At 39.9% G+C, this 18,096-nt stretch overlaps 3 protein-coding genes across 3 annotated transcripts in view; 1 reads left to right on the forward strand and 2 right to left on the reverse strand.

Moving 5' to 3' along the window:
• The window catches only part of nid2a (nidogen 2a (osteonidogen)), a 54,433-nt gene extending 44,679 nt beyond the window's left edge, over positions 1 to 9,754 (forward strand). Inside the window, exons 22-31 of the mRNA XM_005744279.1 lie at positions 1 to 42; positions 1,005 to 1,134; positions 1,239 to 1,339; positions 1,445 to 1,617; positions 2,351 to 2,480; positions 2,596 to 2,767; positions 5,586 to 5,743; positions 5,976 to 6,099; positions 6,208 to 6,320; positions 8,178 to 9,754. Of these exons, the coding sequence (XP_005744336.1) occupies positions 1 to 42; positions 1,005 to 1,134; positions 1,239 to 1,339; positions 1,445 to 1,617; positions 2,351 to 2,480; positions 2,596 to 2,767; positions 5,586 to 5,743; positions 5,976 to 6,099; positions 6,208 to 6,320; positions 8,178 to 8,188 (1,154 nt within the window). The 3' untranslated portion in view covers positions 8,189 to 9,754. The remainder of the gene's footprint in view (positions 43 to 1,004; positions 1,135 to 1,238; positions 1,340 to 1,444; positions 1,618 to 2,350; positions 2,481 to 2,595; positions 2,768 to 5,585; positions 5,744 to 5,975; positions 6,100 to 6,207; positions 6,321 to 8,177) is intronic.
• A 958-nt stretch (positions 9,755 to 10,712) lies between these two features.
• rtraf (RNA transcription, translation and transport factor) lies at positions 10,713 to 13,837 on the reverse strand. The gene is made up of 8 exons (XM_005744221.1): positions 13,665 to 13,837; positions 13,062 to 13,186; positions 12,832 to 12,931; positions 12,047 to 12,127; positions 11,833 to 11,921; positions 11,391 to 11,459; positions 11,207 to 11,255; positions 10,713 to 11,055 (listed from the first exon to the last, which is right to left on the reverse strand). Exons 1-8 carry the CDS (start codon positions 13,723 to 13,725, stop codon positions 10,901 to 10,903), a joined length of 729 nt encoding a protein of 242 aa, XP_005744278.1. The 5' UTR covers positions 13,726 to 13,837; the 3' UTR covers positions 10,713 to 10,900.
• A 2,975-nt stretch (positions 13,838 to 16,812) lies between these two features.
• sap18 (Sin3A-associated protein) overlaps positions 16,813 to 18,096 on the reverse strand; it is a 9,801-nt gene continuing 8,517 nt past the window's right edge. The window contains exons 2-4 of the mRNA XM_013913624.1: positions 17,887 to 17,996; positions 17,198 to 17,320; positions 16,813 to 17,090 (exon numbers count right to left, since the gene is read on the reverse strand). Of these exons, the coding sequence (XP_013769078.1) occupies positions 16,934 to 17,090; positions 17,198 to 17,320; positions 17,887 to 17,996 (390 nt within the window). The 3' untranslated portion in view covers positions 16,813 to 16,933. The remainder of the gene's footprint in view (positions 17,091 to 17,197; positions 17,321 to 17,886; positions 17,997 to 18,096) is intronic.

Below are 18,096 nucleotides of genomic sequence, written 5' to 3' on the forward strand. Positions count from 1 at the left end.
GGACTCCACCTGGTGCAGCACCTGTAGACTGTGACAGACCAGGTGAGACTTCTTCACCCCCAGCCCCCTCACCTCTCACAACCAGTTTTAAATCACCAAGAATACAACAGACAAAATGCCTAAGTTGTAGCTGCAAAACAAGTACATCTTTAATATATAGTCTATGAACTGCAAACGAGGTTTATTATTTCATAATGACAACATTTCTCACTCACATTTGGTTCAGGATCTGAAGATATCTGACCCACACAGGCAATTTGTCTGATTTAGTCATACTGACAAATTTCTTTTGTTCAAATTCAATTGTAGACTTTTTTTTCAATCTACTTTTATCTGCTCCCACATAACTCATAATAATTGCCATCCTAGTTTGCCAGTCTGCAGATGGAACTGATGGATCATCCAGTTGTTACTCTTTTCCAAACCACCATATTTGGTGGGTAGTCTGAACATTAAATAGAAGCAAAACCAAGTGATCCAGAAGACTAAATTGCAACATGCTAACTGCCACTATAATAAACACTTCTGGAAAAGCTAACTGCATTAATATTTTGGTTTGTCTTTATCTCGCAATAGAAAACTGTTCCCTTTCAAATTGTGTCCTCCTCTCCTTCTCAGTCTACAAACAGCAAAGTCTCACATTCAAAATTGACACTGAGAGAGCGAGGCTAGCGTAAACACAAGTAGAAGCCAGAAATGCTCTGAGGTTTAGTTTTAATGCTCTCCAATAAAGCGAGTCATTAAAGGGATTTGAACGCGGTAAACATTTCTGACAAAAGTACGATGTGTGTATATGTGTGCCTCTTTAAACACGAAGCATCCCCTCACCATTAGCTTCCAACTAACACTGTAGTATAAACTCAGCAAAGTAGGGAACATCCTGAGAATACAATTGAATAAATAATGATGAACTACAGAAGAATATCATCTGACTTGTAATTTATCTTTAGCTTTATGAATGGAAGTACTGATGGGTTGTTTTGGGGTTTTTGGCTTCCCCTTAGTTGCAGTGACTCCAACAGAACGCCCTGAGAGCATGTGTGAGCGATGGAGAGCCAGTTTGATTGAGCACTATGGTGGGAAACCTGGCCCACAGCAGTATGTACCTCAGTGTGAGCCAGATGGAGAGTTCAGGTAAGCAGCAGATATGCAGTCATCAAAGGAAGTTCTCAAGGAAAAAATAATTGCATTGCTGTTTAAAAGTCTTCTGATTTTTCCGTTTGACTGCACCATCCAAGTCCAGTCCAGTGTTACGGGGAGACCAACTACTGTTGGTGTGTGGACCAGAATGGACGCATGGTTCCCGGAACCAAATCAGATGATGCTGTCAAACCTGCATGTAAGCAATAATCGTCAAAGATATATGTCATTGTACTGTATTATATAAGTTTTGTCTTTCACTAATTGTGACTCAAACATTTTTATCCATCCAATTACATCCCAGGCATCTCGTCAGTGCCACCGCCTACGGTGCGTCCAACATCCCGTCCAGATGTCACCCCTCCCATGAACACTGGCATCACACTGCTGTACGCTCAGGGCCAGAAAATAGGAGCGCTGCCTCTCAACGGGACCAGACTAGACGAAAGCCGATCCAAAACACTATTGGCTCTACATGTAAGAAATTAATGGGTAGATCACATACTCTATAAAATTATCTTTTTAATCTTTGTTAATTTTTGTAATAAATTTGTTTGCTACTTAAAAGAAAGAAAGAAAGAAAAAAACTGTCAGCATTATGTCTTAAGCAGAATTATGTCTTAGAATTATAAGTAAAAACTGACTTCACATCGTGTATTTCAAATTGTATGTCATTGTAAATACCCTGCACCTCGATTATAGAAAATATCTGACTAGTATAATAAATATTATGTATATAAATATAAAGTATTACATATTTGGGTAGAAAGTTTTAAATTTGTCAGATATATAAATATGGTGTTTTAGTTATTTTGTTTAGTTATTTCTAGTCATCTCAGGGCACTTTATACTTTAGGAAAAACTACCTAAAATATTAGAGAAAGAACCCCAGGGAATAGGCAGTCCCCAATAAGCAAGCACTTGGTGACAGCGGGGAGGAAGAACTTCCTTTTATAACAGGAAGAGACCTCTTGCAGGATCAGGCTTAGGGAGAGGCAGCTATCTGTCTCGACCAATTTGGTGATGGGAAAGAGAGACCACAATAGAAGAAAAGCATATAGTTCATACTATCTATAACTAACTTTGAGTTTTGTTGTTGGTTCACACCATGACCAAAATGTTGGAGGTGAGTTCTCATCTTTGAGGTACACTTGTGTGAACTGATGTATGTCAACACTTGTGAAGCTTGTATTTATGTGTGCGTCTCCAGGGTTCCATAGTTGTTGGTATAGCCTATGACTGCAAGGAAAACCAAGTCTATTGGACAGATTTGTCTGCGAGATCAATCAACAGAGCTTCAATGGTGTCTGGTGCTGAGCCTGAGGTTCTCATTAACACAAGTAAGCTTTCACAGTTGTGTGGTGCTTGTTCCTGTAATGATTGTTGTGGAATGCCTTAAATGATTTCAATATCTCCTCTATGATGTCTGGATCTCTGTTCTTCTCGCTTCTGCAGATCTCGTCAGTCCAGAAGGTTTGGCAGTGGATGTCAAACGCCGGCTGATGTTCTGGGTTGACTCTACTCCTGATGTGATTGAAAGAGCCAACTTGGACGGCAGTGGGAGGAGGACCCTGTTTGACACAGACTTGGTGAACCCCCGTGCAATCATAGTGGTTTCTTCCACCGGGTAAAACCATTTGTTCATCTTTCTTTGCTTTCACTAATTTCAAAATGCCAATTTCCAGATCCGTAGTGTTATTTGAAAAAAACTGTCCTTCTTGCTGTTGACGTCAATGTGATGCACTGTCTGAAGCAACCCGTCTCTTCCTCTAACTCCTGCTCTCCTTCCCTTAAGCCCACTGCCTCTCACAAAGAGCAGATTTGAACAGATGGAGTCACAGTGACGTCTTCCGCGGGGTTCTGGATTCCCCATACGAAAGCTTCAACATTAGCAATTTGGCTGTGCTTATGTTGTTTTTTTTAAGACCCTGAAGTAATCACATTTGGATGAGATGACTGAATGTTGAGTTGTCAGCTAATGCTGACAGAGTTCTTGATAGTCTGTGCCACATAGCAAGTTGTTAGATAATTCCAATAGTAGGGACCTAGCAAACAGCTACTAGCTACATCTGCTGCCAGCACACCTGCTAATAAAAGCAGCCAATTGTTCTTAAGATATATATTTAAAAAAAAAAACATCCACCATATGTTCATGGATACAGATTGCTAGCCATAGCTTGGGTAAGAGATATGCATATGCAATCTAATCTGTCGGGTTGAAACTGGCTGCAGTATTATGACAAAAAAGGTTAGGGCTTTTCGATGTCACTATCAAGAATATTTTGCTTAAATTATTTTGTCATAGTTTGAAGAATTAGAAGAATTGTAAGAAGGGATAATATGAAGTCTGCCTTGAACACAGAATACCATTGTTGAGCAGTCAAACAGAGGCATGCAGGTGATGTTCAAGAAGTACAGCGAGTTGATGGCAAACTTACATCTCAGTGTCTGCACAGCTTTCATTTTGAAAGTATTTTTCAGACTAGATAGGATAAAATGTACTGAACATTGAAATGTTTGCAGGGTTACCACTCAGTTCTCCCATACAAATAAGGATAGCCTTGGCTGAGTGTTTAGAGCAGTCTGAAGCCTCAACAACATCACAACATATGTATATGGAAAAAAATACAGAAAGGCATAAAAGCTCTACTTAGAAATGAAGAAAAGTATGTTAACATAATCTGGATTTGCAGACATGGAACAAGAAACAAACAAGAGCCCACACACTGTCTTGCAACAACCTGGAGGTGCTCTGCTGAGATAGCCTTCACTGTATCCACAGAGATTTTATGGAAGAAGAGGGCACAGATGGTTTTCAGTCTGTTACTACGAGAATGAAAATTAAACACTAGTTCTTTAACAAGCTATGACTCAATGAGGCCTGTACCTAATTCATTAGTACAGTGCAAACTCTGTTTTAAGGCTATTTGGCAGTAAGGGGGGTTGTTGAGTCTGGATTCTAAGATTTAGACTGTGACCAAAACATGACTTCATCATTATGAGACTGGCACTCATAGAAAAAATATGGCAATGGTGGAGTCTGTCTTTAGTAACACATGTTTGCTAATTCTATCACAAGTGACTTTTAGTGCTGTGTGTGTCGCAGCAAACTGAGCCAAGAAGACTGTCCTGAATTTACTGATGCCATTAATCCTGGACACACACGCTCATAGGATGAAAGCAAGAGGCCTTGATTGGCCAACTCGCCAGGAATAACATCTGCTCTTCATCACAGCAACTAATCACATAATCAACAGTTATGCGCGTGCATGTTTGTGTGTGTGTGTGTGTTAGTTAATGTGGTTGTTACAAATGATTAAACACAGCAGCAATAACCCTGGTCATAAAACCTGAAACGTTTGCTTGACATTATTGATTTTACAGCTTAGTTTCTGACTTAGGGGTAAATATATGGGGTGTGTGTGTTCTGACAAAAACTCAGGTTTGAAAAGTAATTACTGTTCCATACGGGCACACTTATGCACTTATGATTAAGCATGTCCTCTGTGGTTTCTTAGGCTGTAAAGTGAGCACATGCAGTTAACCCTAACCAATAACAGGCAAATAGACCGAATTGGGGAGGGTCGCTGAATATTCTCATCTCTAACCACGACACTCAGCGAAGCAGACACACCAAAATGACACGCAAAGGCTTTATAAAAGCATATACACGTGTGAACGTGTCAGACATCTGCTGCCCTGCACCTTCACCAAATTCATAAGTGTGTGTGTGTGTATAAGCTGAACGTTCATGTGGTGTGTATTACCTGTAGTTCCCAGAGGACTGCCAGCACGTAAGCAGCCCACACACAGTGCACTGTTTAAAATAGTATTTAAATCTTCATTAAACAGGAAATATGAAAACACTGATAAATATGCCTGCATGTGTGAGGCAGTGTGGTCCACGTTCTCTATGTACACAGATAAAGCATGACCAGAAACTAAAAAGATAAGCCTGACCTTGACCTCAAATCAATGCAAAATGACTGTAGTCAACAATCCAGATGGAAGGGTGTGGAAAGGGGTTCATTCTGCTCATGTCCAGCTCCATATTTTTAATGTTGGACTCTAGAGTAGTTTTGCTTGACTCCCACAAGTAGGTCCCTTTTAACTCTTTTAGTCCCTGAAAGCTCACTAGAAGAAATGCTTGAATTTCTTTTCCCAACAGAGTAGTTTCTGTCATATTCCAGGCCTGCTTAAGAAGGAAATGACTGGGTTTGCATCAGATATTAATGAGGATGGTTTCTGCATATGCAGAACCTGTTGGAAAAACCTGGACACTATTCTAACGGTCGTCAAATCACATCTTTATTAATATATTCTGTGTAAAAAAATCACCATCATGGTTTCGGGGGAGGTTATCAAATGTTGTCTTTATGGAGAAAAGAGTAAAGGAACAATCAGAGTAAGAGTAATAAGTTTTCCCCTCCTGTGTCTCCCTGCAGTACTCTGTATTGGACAGACTGGAACAGAGAGGCCCCTAAGATCGAGAGCTCATCAGTGGATGGTCAAAACCGCCAGGTGATAGTGTCTGATGGGATTGGTTTGCCAAATGCTCTAACATATGACTCTGCTTCTGAACAGATCTGCTGGGCTGACGCAGGTAAACATGGCCTCTATGCTGATGCTGCATTCATGTGAATTGGTCCCTTATTTATTGTCCCAGGGTTTTAAGACATCTGTAAACAGTGTACAGCTGCCTCTCAGACTATATACTGTCATATCTTGCTTATTGAGATAGTTGAAAACTCTTCAGTTAAAAGTTAATACTCTAGAATTTACCTAACCTATATTTTCTTGATGTTGTAATGAGCCATGCTGTCTTCCTGTGTCAGGTACAAAGCGTCTAGAGTGTATATCCTCAGATGGTTCAGGTCGAAGAGTAATCCACGCCAACCTCAACTACCCATTCAGCATGGTCTACTACAGGAACCACTTCTATTACACTGACTGGCGGAGGTAGTCTTCATTCATCTCCTTCTACTCAGATCACAGTGGTGGTTGCAGTTCAATAAGTTGATATGTGTATATCGCTGATATCATTCCTCTCTAACCTGTTACTCACAGGGATGGTGTGATTGCAGTGAACAAACACAGAAGTCTGTTCACTGATGAGTACTTGCCTGAGCAGCGCTCTCATTTGTATGGCATCACCGTAGCAACGACCCACTGCCTACCAGGTGAGATATATTGTGTAATCAGAGTCCGTCTTTCAAGTTTGAAGGAACATCCACCCATCCATCCATTTTCTTAACCACTTGTCCAGTTAAGAGTTATGGCAGGGGGCAGAGCTGGAGCCTATCCCAGCTGTCATTGGGTGAAACGCCGGATATACCCTGGATAGGCTGCCAGTCTGTCACAGGGCTAAACTGAAGGAAAACTAACTGTATTATGCACACACTCTAACTTAAAGGAGTTGCAGACAGTGAACTCATTAGTTTGTGTACCAACTTTGCTTTTCCTGCACTGCACTTTCCTATAATCTCACAGATCCTTTGAAAAACATGACATTTGACAGTATGAATGAAATGAAACTAGATGCCTTCAGCAACATGTTGTGCAGGCTGCATATCCACTGATTACAGTTCCTCTGAAATGAATGGTGTTACTTGTGTGAGATTTACATTTCTCTCAGTTCATCAGAAACATTTCTGAGTAGGGTATCTTTCTGCCATCTGTTGCTATCCTTAAGAATCGTTATCACCCATTATTGTTCTCTCTAACCAGGACATGCAGCTACTGTGCTCAGTTTTTAAAACCTTACGATGTAACTACAGCCCAGCCCATGCAGCAGTATATTAATAACTAACCTCGTATTGTGGATGGATTATCTCAGTTGTTCTCCTGACTGAAGTTTGGTCCATTTACAGGATCCTGCCATGGGATTGCATTTGTCCCTAACCATCAGGAACCCTCATGTTAACTTTTCTCAAGTGGAAAAAAGTTAGCGTTCATCCTCCAGCTTCACTGTGTTTGCTATGTTATGCTAACCATAGCTGTGTAGCTAGTCACCACGCAGCACTTCATTATATACCAGCTAGTCCAACTTCTGTGACCCTACAAACGTCACTACTGTTTAGTTTCCTGCCATCATTTATGTTGGAAGTGATAGCAGAGCTGTACGTTTTAATTTTTTCAGAAATCCATGTTACTGATAAAGGTTAATCAAACTGGTTTCTTTGGGCAGTCTTTGTTGTTGGAAGTAATCACAGCTCGTGTTTGATCACTCTGCACTCATCACACAGCTGGCTAACACCTACCACTCTGCAGATATATGTGTCTGAGGGGTGACTTCACATACACCCATGAAATAGACAGGAACAAAGATTGCACAGCTGTCTGTGACCCTCTATTTGTGACCTGCATGTGTGAGAGACCAAAGAACAAAGATTACACAGCTGTGTGCGACCCTCTACCTGTTTTTTTGCACGCATCATGTTTGATGTGTTGTCTGCAGATGGCTTCGAGTCCTTTCAAAGCCTCACGTTAAAGTACAAAGTACACAGGATAATCCCTAAAGTAGCACTTTGGCAAATGTCACCATTAAAGCTACACACATCTGCAGAGTACATAATCTCGTCACAATGCATCTGCCTTTGAAAACAGTCGGAAGGAACACTATCACTGGTGTGTGTTGCTGTAAAAGTCACATCCTTCAACAGTCAGACTAGATTATAGTCGCTAGCTTTAAAGATGACGATGTGTGGTGTAATTGTTGCCATGATGACAGGTCTAAAACACAGATCCTGAAGTTTTGGGAGGAGCTTGCGAGAGGCTTAAAAGCTCTTATTGTGCAATACATAAATATACACACATTCTTTACAGAGACAATTCTCAGTCGCTTCCAGTTACAAAGTGCACGACTGTTTGTTCTGTCATTAGAGCACTGCAGCGCCCAAGTTTTCATCCTGTCACATTTGGATTCACACAGAAAATGAAACCTTTAACCTCTCATTTTAACTTATCCTTAAAGTACTTCCACTATGGGATGATGATTCAAAGTGATGAGCTTTTATCTTTGTGTGTGTGTGTCACAGGGAGCCACTAACGACAGCCTGCACCCGCAGTGTGCTTTGGTGCTAAAGTTCTGAGGCGATTCATGGACATAAGGCAGGTCCAGGCCCTCTGGTGTCCCTCTGGAAGAAGGACACTCAGCAGGGGGCAAAGATGGCTTACGACAGCCAGATCAGCAATCAGAGCAAATTTACACCCACTTCAACCCCAGTATCTCACCTTAATGTAACCCAAAGTAAATGATTTGTAAATTTGTTTTATACCTCATTTTTAGTTTTTTTCTACTGTATTTTTGTATTGCTTGAGATTTTTGTTTTTCTGTTGAATAAAGGTGCAGAACAATGAAATCAGATGTTAAAATGCATGGTTGTAGTTTTTGGGGGTTTAATTGTACTTTAAAGCCAAAGAAGAATAATTTGAAGCTTTTCCTTTTGGGAAAACTAACATCAAGCTGTTGGGTTTTTTTTTTATATATCAACAAATAACATTGGCCATTAAGTTGAGAAGTTACAGATGCACTCATAGTGGTCTCTGGTTAACAACAAGAACAACTGCACATTAAAGGTGCAGTCTGGCTTTTTGGGGAATACTTTTGGGGAATAATACTGCACTCACATCTGTGAGCTAAATACACAGACTAAGAAAAAACTGGATATATGGACAAAAGTCCTTGCCACACATTACACTTAAAGGAGTTGCTCAACCATGGAAACCCATGCCATGAAGTTCCTAGCACACAGCTTTTTGTGCTGATGTTAATGACAGAGCAGGTTCGAAACTCAGCGGTAACTGAGTTAGCAGATTTTGGCGACTTTTGCGCAATTCGTGTCGCAGCACTTTATGTGGTTTGATAATGTGTCCAAATTGTAATAAAACAACACTTATGTCTTTGTTACACTGAAGCTAGTTCTGCCCATAAAATGCTAGCATTATGCTAATGTCTGTTAAAGATTTACATCAGAAAATGCTTGATTGATGTTAGACTTTAGGTACACTTTAGAAGTTGGTTGTTGGTGACTGTTATTAGGAGACATTGTCTGGCTACTGCTCCACCGAGCCCCTTTCATTCTGGACTGTCTTGTAAACCGTCTGTAAGAAATAACAGTTAAGAGAATAAGAGCTCTGAGACATTAAACTCTCAGCGTGCAAAGTCCTAGTTTCTCAGTCAGATCTATGCCATGCTGTCTTACACCTTGGCATTTCACTCAGGCTACGTCCACACGTACACGGGTATTTTTGAAAACTGAGATTTTCCGTTTTCGTTTTTTTTTTTTTTTTAAATCCTGTCCACGCGTAAACGCAAAAACGAAGGACAACGCTGCTAGGAACATGCCAAAACAATAGGTGGTGATATATTCCTAACCGTGTAGAAATATTGGCCAATCAGAAGCCTAGAAGCCTGGGTGGGAAAGGGTAAACAAAGATGGCGCATAGAAGCAGAACTGAGTCCTATGTGTGGCGGGACATAAACTGTGTGTACTGTATATATGTAAGCATTTAAACAGTAAAATTAACAGTAACAGTATTTTGTCTAAGTCCACCATTGTAGAAATTTATTTCACCGAAACAATAACGTGGCGCACAGTGTGACGTCAAAAAAGGCGGGTTAGGGTTAGGGTTTATGCGTTTTCTCAGTTTTCCTCGTCCACACGTAAATGCAAAAACTGAGTTTTTAAAAATCTCTGTTTTTAGTGACCGGAAATGTCGTTTACGTGTGGACGAAAGGTGCAAACGCATAGAAAAATCTGCGTTTTCAAAAATACCCAGGTACATGGGGACATAGCCTCAGTGGGTAAAGTCACAGTGGCTACTTTCTTCTTTTATATACAGTATATGCTTAAACATAAAGCCACAGTCAGAAGAAGACTGATTTACCATCACTGAACGAGTGGAAGCAGGGATAAAATACAGCACCTAACACTAAAGATTAAAGATGACTTGATTCTTTTATTTCAGCAAAGTAAAATCTAAGAGCATCTTTTTCCCCAAATGTATCGATACCTGCCAAGGAATCATGATAGTTGTAACCCTTGTCACTGATACTGTTGTATGCTTACCAGTTTTTGTAATCCGATTACTATAATCGGAGTATGTTTCTCCAGCCTCCCCATCCAATTAGCCCTACTATATATATAGCTGCACTACTAATTGTATTTTACACAAATGACATTTTTTTTAGCAAATACTTTTTCTTCTTCTACTTTTTAATTTTTTCATAAGGTGTGATATTTATAAAATAAAATGTGACTTGTTACGGGAGATGCTTTTTGAACATTTGTCTGATTCACCACAGAAGTGCAGGAGTCAAACTGTGTGCAGCTGGATTTATATATTTTCCCCTCCCACCTGAAAATAACAATTTCTGTCCATCTGCAAAGAATATTTCATCAGAAACACCAGAAACAAATATAACAGTCAGTTTGAATATTGCAGAAGAAAAGATGCAGTTTCAGAACCTTTAAACTTTGTTACTGGATAATTAATGGAAACCATTTTTTTTATTATTATTATTTATACATTATTAAGTTTTAAGAACTTATCCAGGCTGTCCACACATGAACACTTGGGTCTTTTATTTATGAGATTCCCAATTTAAACAGTCCGATCTCATGCAACAACGGAAAAAAAAAAAAAAAATCAACAAAAATTCTTTGATGTCCTTTAACCAAACAAAAGGTTTTTCCTCTCAAAAATCAAATCAGGTTCAGTCCCTCACTCCCTTTGCGGTCCGTCACCGCCCCCGCTCTCATCTGCCAACCTTGCCCAGCCGGTGGTCTGTCTTGGGGTCGGCTATGATGGCCTGAACAGCTACGATGGCCTCGTTGATCTTGGTTTGCAGCTCCCTCAGCTCCTCAATGTGCAGCAGGCGCAGGATCTGAGCTGCTTCGTTTAGAGTTGCATCTGAGGAGAAAAGACAGAAGTTTTACCAAAAGCTGACCAATACTTTAAGAGAAGCAATTCTTATGAACTGTGGGCAGACCGATCGTCATAGCATTTACTCGTCAGCTTTCAGCCTTTCTGCTGAAAAAAATTCTTTAAATAAATAACTCACCTCCAGTGTCAAAACCCAAGATGTGCTTGTCTAAAGCTACTGGAACACCCTGTAGGAAAAAAGAAAATATAGCTGGTTGAGTTTTGTCAGTAACGCCGCTGAAATCATGGCTCTAGACTTGCAGCAGTCTATACACAGACATATGATTTTTGATGCATATTATGCACATGTGTCTTTAGTTTACCTCTCTATTGTTGCTGGCTTTAGCAATGGCTTCTGGAGAAAGTCTCTCTTGGATCAAAATACGAATGGCCTGGCAGTTGCAACGAAAAACAAGAAAAACTCTTCTTAATGATTTGAGATCATTCTAATACATAAGACTTACATTAAAAAAAAACAAAACAAAAACATTCCCTTAATATGGTTAACAGGATTACTTTCTATTGCGAGTGGCAAGTGAGAGTGCAAAATTTCTATTCTGCATTTTTTGAGTGCCAACTATTATCTCCGTGTTATCAGTCTGACCATTACCCTGCATTAAAAGAACGACTCAGGGCTGCCGGCTCACATGGAAAGCATTAAATCATTTTAAGGGCTTTTATTGTGAAGCAAACGCAAACTTCGCCTTCCTCTGTGCCCAGGTAAGCTTTGCTACAGTATTAAAGAGCCCTTTAGTGCGCTCTCACCTTAAGCATAACCAGGTAGTCGTCATGCCGCTGTATCTTGAGGATGTTGGACAAAGCTGTTACCCCTGCTTTGAAATCTGGAGAATTACCTGAAAAAAACAACAAAAACAAACAAACACACACAGACACTTTAACTTTTATCCTGCAAAGATTTAAAGAGGGAAAGAAGAAAGAATGCCAGGACAGAGGAAGCTCAAATCCAAGTTTTACTTACTGTCGAGGTTAAACAGAGGGTCCATGGCTTTATTGCTGTTACTGGAAGCTGCCAGGGGCTGACAGTTTTTGTACTTCTCCACTGTGAAGAGACACACAAAACACGTCACCGATGAACAGACTGACTTGCAATACATTAACAGGGGAGCTCACAGTAACGAGTAGAAGAGTAACAATTTGTTCTTCTTATTCTGCAGTAAAAGTAGACATATGATCTGGCACTTAGCAAAAAGTATTCCTTTTGTAATGTCTCCATCTCCTGGTCATCGGTGGCACAGGCTAACATAACCCTAACCCTAGGGAACTGACTGGCCAGTAGGTGGCAATTTTGTGCACATTATCCCTTATCCTAACCATAACCTACTAAAAGTCCGATTAGGAGTGTGGCACACAACCGTGTTGATGTGAACCCCCTCTGCAAACCTGTAAATCCAAGTTAACCCTCAGGTTTCCCCAATAAACCTCTGCTCTGTAGCACAGCTCTCTACACGTACTGCATTCAATTCAGTTTTATTGATATAGCACCAAATCACAACAACAGACACCTCAAGGCACTTTATATTATAAGGCAAAGACTCTACAATAATACAGAGAGAAAACCCCGACAATCACATGACCAACTTTAAGAGAACACTTGGAAAACAGCAGGAAGGAAAAACTCCCTTACACTTCCTTTTGCACTTGATGGTGGTCCCCTCCAGTCTGGTTCTGCCAGGAGTCTTTTTTTTTTTTTTTAAGGGATTCTTGCGCTATACAAGTAAATGTGACCCAAATGAAACCCCTTACCATTGTCTCCATATTCATACCGCACAGCAAGGCCCAGTAACCAATCTACAGCCTCCTTCCTCTCATCGACTTCAAATGGACAGTTCACATCCTGTAGGTACTGCACACAGGTAAAGAAAACTCAAACACAACTCACCGTGCTCCTCATATTATATCAGAAATGCAGTGTTATGTTAGTAATACCCATTAATAACAGCAGTGATTACTTTCAGATGATCCAGCAGTCTTACCTTTTGGTAGGCTTTGGGCCACTCTGAGCTGGGGATGTTTCTCAGGTTGCCTCGGTCTTCGATTTTATAATGTCGAATCTTCTGGTCCTCCAGCCACACAATGCAGTTCCTAAACTGTGTCTCATCTGAGAAGAAATTAGACAATACCGATAACAACACATCAGCAGCTACACATGGCAAGTAAGTGAAGGAGTGAATAAATAAAACTGAGGTTCCAAGACCATATCTGCTGAATCACTCACTACAGGACGCAAACAATTTACTTTGGCACCAGGGAGTAGCCAGCGTTTGAACTTACTGGTATGACTGTGCTAAACTGGTATCTGCAGCCTACCTACTAATGAAGCCCGAGTGTGTGTTTATTGCGTGTAAAATGCAAACAACCTATAGTCAAAACTAGTTAAAATTATTAAAAGTGTCGAGCATAAGCACCTTGTACATTGCTTTTTTTCATAAATATACACGTTTGTCTCATACTGAACATACATGTTCTACGTTATTAATCTGGCAGCTCTCTGTCTCCATACAGACAGGACACGTTAGCCGGCTCCACGTTCAACTCAACTGACCAACCGAACTGCTCTTTCATAAGTTTATTCTTACCTGTGCAGTCAAAGTCGTCGGGGTTGTGATAATCCAGAGCGCCCAGTTTTCTCCGAAACATTTCACCCCGTGTTTAATACGGAAACCAAATAGTTTTTTTAGCTAACAGTCGCTTGGATTTTCTGCTAGCCTTCAGTATGTAGCTTCGCGCATGCGCTGACGGAGAGCGTACAACTTCCTCTTATAGGTATCAAAATAAAACTTTTCCCACACTGACTATCGCCGTTAGACATTAACAAGAGTAAACTAATTAATTAAAACAGTTACAAAATAATAATAGTCAGCCTAGATCGGGGAAATCTGTACTTAGATTAGTTATAGTTGGTTATTTTTAATAGAGTAGCTTGATTTGAACACTTTTAAATTCGTTTATACAAAATTAAACGAATGGTGACCAATGTTCCCTCTAATTTTTCATGTGTCTGAGCAGACACACAAACTCCCTGAGCGGTCCCTTGGGTTATTTTTGTGCCACTATTCTGAGCGCGCGTTAAAAAAAATTGCAGGTGCAAGTGTTGCATTTTGAGGAGAAATTTATTTTGAGCGAAGAAAAGCTAAATTTGAGTGAACAAAATTCATTGCTGTGTGCAAAAAAATGTATTTCAGTGTTTACTATTATCCACACACACACAGCCCCCTCTCACTCAGTTTTTGCATTTGCGCTGGCTTGCAATGTGTTGCTTGTGCTCTCAACATTTCTGCCCGTGCACATTCAACTCTTTCTGTACACCATTATAGTTGTGCCACAAAACCAGCCAATCACAGACTTGGATGCAAAAAAATCTGATTGGCTGTTTTGGTCTATAAGGCTGAACTGACAAAAAAATCTGCGGACTACACCACCAGGTATTATAGGAAAAACCATAAAGCCTTTGAATTAAAACAAACGCTGTTGTGAAAGTGATGTACACTGTCTTGTTGGTATACATGTATGATTTGTATCACCTTCATGTTTCCCTCTCACCACATATCCGATATCATGACCAGCAGTTTTTACAGCTGTGGCTCCAGCAAACATCAGCTGATACTAGAAAGTAATATTAAATAAATTCTAACAACAGCTTATAAAGCTTGCTGCTGTTGTTTTAAAAAAAAAAATCAATAAGGCTCTGACTTGTATTATGAGTCTGTGGTCTGGGAGAGAGTCCTGTAACTCTCTGTCTGCAAAATACAGTAAATAATGACCACTGTTGGGCAATTAATTATATAGTTACTTCTTCAAAAAAGTAACTGAGCTATGCAAACAACAAAGTTTTTGCAGCTGTTTACCTAAAAATGCAGCCAAGGCATTTTTTAAAAATAAGCATTTCAAACTATTTACAGAACAATTAGGTGTTCTGCATCAAATTTGATGCCACAGAAATTATTTGTGCCACTCCAAAAAATAATTTCTGTCCACTATGAGATAAAGGAGAACAACAGCCTGATACCTGCAGGCCTGACAGCAGGAGATGTATCACTCCTGTAACATTAAGTAGTCGCCTCATTGTTCTGACACACACAACAAAACTATTGACTACACTACACACTAACTACACAAAACTTGCGCTAAACGTCGCAAATCTCTCACATCTCAAAACTATGGAAGCCCGTTTCCGCCACTAAAAAAAAAAAAAAAAAAGCTAGTATCCATAACTCGAAATTTCGTCCATAACTCGAAAGCTCTGCCAATCAAAAATATACGTGAATGAGGTTGCTTTCTTGTTACCCGGAAGCATATGGCGCAGGACCGCGCACTCAAAAATGGATCCCAACAAATTAAAGTATGTTTGCTGATAGTAACACCATGTGATTCAGCTAATAACACAGGGATTTCATCATTTGTGAAGCCAGGCTGAAAACACTCAGCAATCTGTGCATTCACGACTGGATGTAATACCGGTAGCTTAGCTGTAGCATTTGTAGCTGAGGGCTTCAGCTTCCGGGTAACATGGAAATGACGTCATTCACGTAGATTACTGATTGGCAGCCGCTAACTCGAAATTTCGAGTTGCTTTTCTCAAAATTTCGAGATAATAACTCGAAATTTCGAGATAATAACTCGAAATTTCAAGAAAATAACTCGAAATTTCGAGAAAATAACTCGAAATTTTGAGTTATGGATCCTTTTTTTTGTTTTAGTGGCGGAAACGGGCTTCCATACAAAACACCGCCGTCACTCCTAAAACTTCCCCCTTCCTAAACAACTAAATGCCATGTTGCCATATCATTTTTTGATTGGTCGACATGGTACTTTTTTCGTTGAATAGGAAAGGTGGGGTTTTTGGTTTTGCTCACAGGCAGAGAGTGCTTTCGAGCGTTTCTTCCCGCAGTAAATATAAACAACGATAGTATTCAGGAAGAAAACCAAACATTGCAGATATTTTTATCATAACTCTGGTTTTACGTGGCCTATCAACACAATTTAAAAACTGGTATAAAGTCCACACTTTTTCCGTCAATTGTTCCGTCTGTCCTGCTCACATCTCCAATGGTTGTGTCGGCACATAAGGACGCTGTTATAACCTGTCAACGACGTTGATTAGCTGCGTATATACGAATGTGAATCGCATTATTGGCTGGACTATGGGATAAGGTAGCATCGTTCTAATCCCATACGGGAGCAGACAGTCACTTACTAACACTGCAAAACAGAATTGTTAAAGTTTTAATTTCAATTTCAATTCAGGTTAATTTTTTTTCTGTGCCAGCAGTGCGCAATTGTGCACGCGCGCAGTTTAGAGGGAACATTGATGGCAACCATGTTTTTCTCATTGATCTTTAACTATAGATTTGCATTCAAAAGAAAAGAACATTTTGATCAAGCAGTTCTTGCCTTACATGTAGCTTGGACTCATTTGACATTGGTGATTTGTGGGTACTGTGAATATTGAATATTAACTTTTTGGCGTTAAATTTTTTTTTGCACTTAATTTGTAATATTTATTCATGTTTTTAATTAAAATGCAATTCAGTTAATTTTAATATTATAGCTTACAAATACAAAGGTAGCGAAATAATGTGCATTCAGTAAATGGCTACATTTCCAATCCTGGAAATTAATACAGCATTCAAGGAAGAGGCGAGCTCCCTGCTTCACTTCTGTTTCTTTGCTAGTTTAACAAGTTCAATAATCACCTCACAGTGACACAGAAAAAACTATTCAGACTTTGGAAAAAAAGGGACAATTTTATTACAGATCACATTCTTAAAAAAACTGAGTCAAAATCATCCCAAGATGATGAAAATAAGACAAAATACAGAAGGTGTAGGTTTGTGCATGTGTATTTTCAGAATGGCCTCATGCGTGTGCCAAGGGGCGGTGCTCTGTTGGGTGGTGTGATGGCTATATCCAGATAGTCTCCAATCTGGAAGCGCTGAGACTGCAGTGTCATTGAGTCATCTGCACCTTTTCTGCCAGACACAGTACTGCCAATCTCTTTCAACCTGAAGGAGGTGGGAGAAGAGAGGTTATTAAAGATGCAATATACATAGATCACCACATTCTTTAGCTGCGTAAATCCAAAGAGCGCAGTCTTTGGTGTGATACTCACTTGTACATCTTCCCTCTGGGATCAGGGTAGACAATGGCAAAGCTAAAGTAGGTGCCCTTTTTCCTGGCCTCTGGATATACCTCCTTCACCAAGCTGGTCAACTCTTTTAGTGTAGCATCCATCCTGAAACACATAAACACAATCAGAGACCAGCTCCAGTGTCCTTATTCAAAAAGAAAACAAACCGAAAAACGACACCCTTAGCTCCTTAACTTTTTCACAATATTGTTTTTGTCTGTGGGAAAAATCCACCGTATATGAAAAGAGAGCCAGAGACAGGTGGGATATGACACAGAGAAAACAAACTGGACGACTCATGCGAACTATAGCTCTAACTTAAAAAATTAAAGGGCCTGCAAATGTTTTTATTTAGTCCTCTTTAAACTATTTAGCCGATGTGCTCCCAATTATGTTAACCATGACTGCCAAATCAATCAACGTCCTCTGTCACCGCAGCAACAATGCTATCACTGATCAGCGATGCTACAGGGAGATGGCCAGAAGCACTGATTTGAGAAAATTATCCAACCCCGAGAGCATTATAACACTATGTTTCTGTTGTTTTACAAACTCAGCTTAAAACACTGGCAAATCCTTGACTCCGGCCAAAACACCCACACTCACAAAAAAACCAACCAACCACCCACCCAAACAAAAAACAAAAACCAGTGACACATCTGTGATCTTACCAAGTGTATATCTGCAGTTCGCTGGAAGGAACATTTCCTCGAGCAAATTCATCGACTCTGTGGTGTCTCCCACTGTTGGTGGTGAAGACTCGCAGCAGAAGGGGGCAGGTCTGCAGCAAAGAAACATAATAATAATATTACTGAACAAATTCAGTTTACAATGGAAGAAACACAATGAAAACATTTGATTCATAAGAGATATAAAAAAAA

Source organism: Pundamilia nyererei, unplaced genomic scaffold (genome assembly GCF_000239375.1).
Source record: "Pundamilia nyererei isolate P.nyererei 1_Seehausen unplaced genomic scaffold, PunNye1.0 scaffold00141, whole genome shotgun sequence".
Taxonomy (NCBI): Eukaryota; Metazoa; Chordata; class Actinopteri; order Cichliformes; family Cichlidae; genus Pundamilia; species Pundamilia nyererei.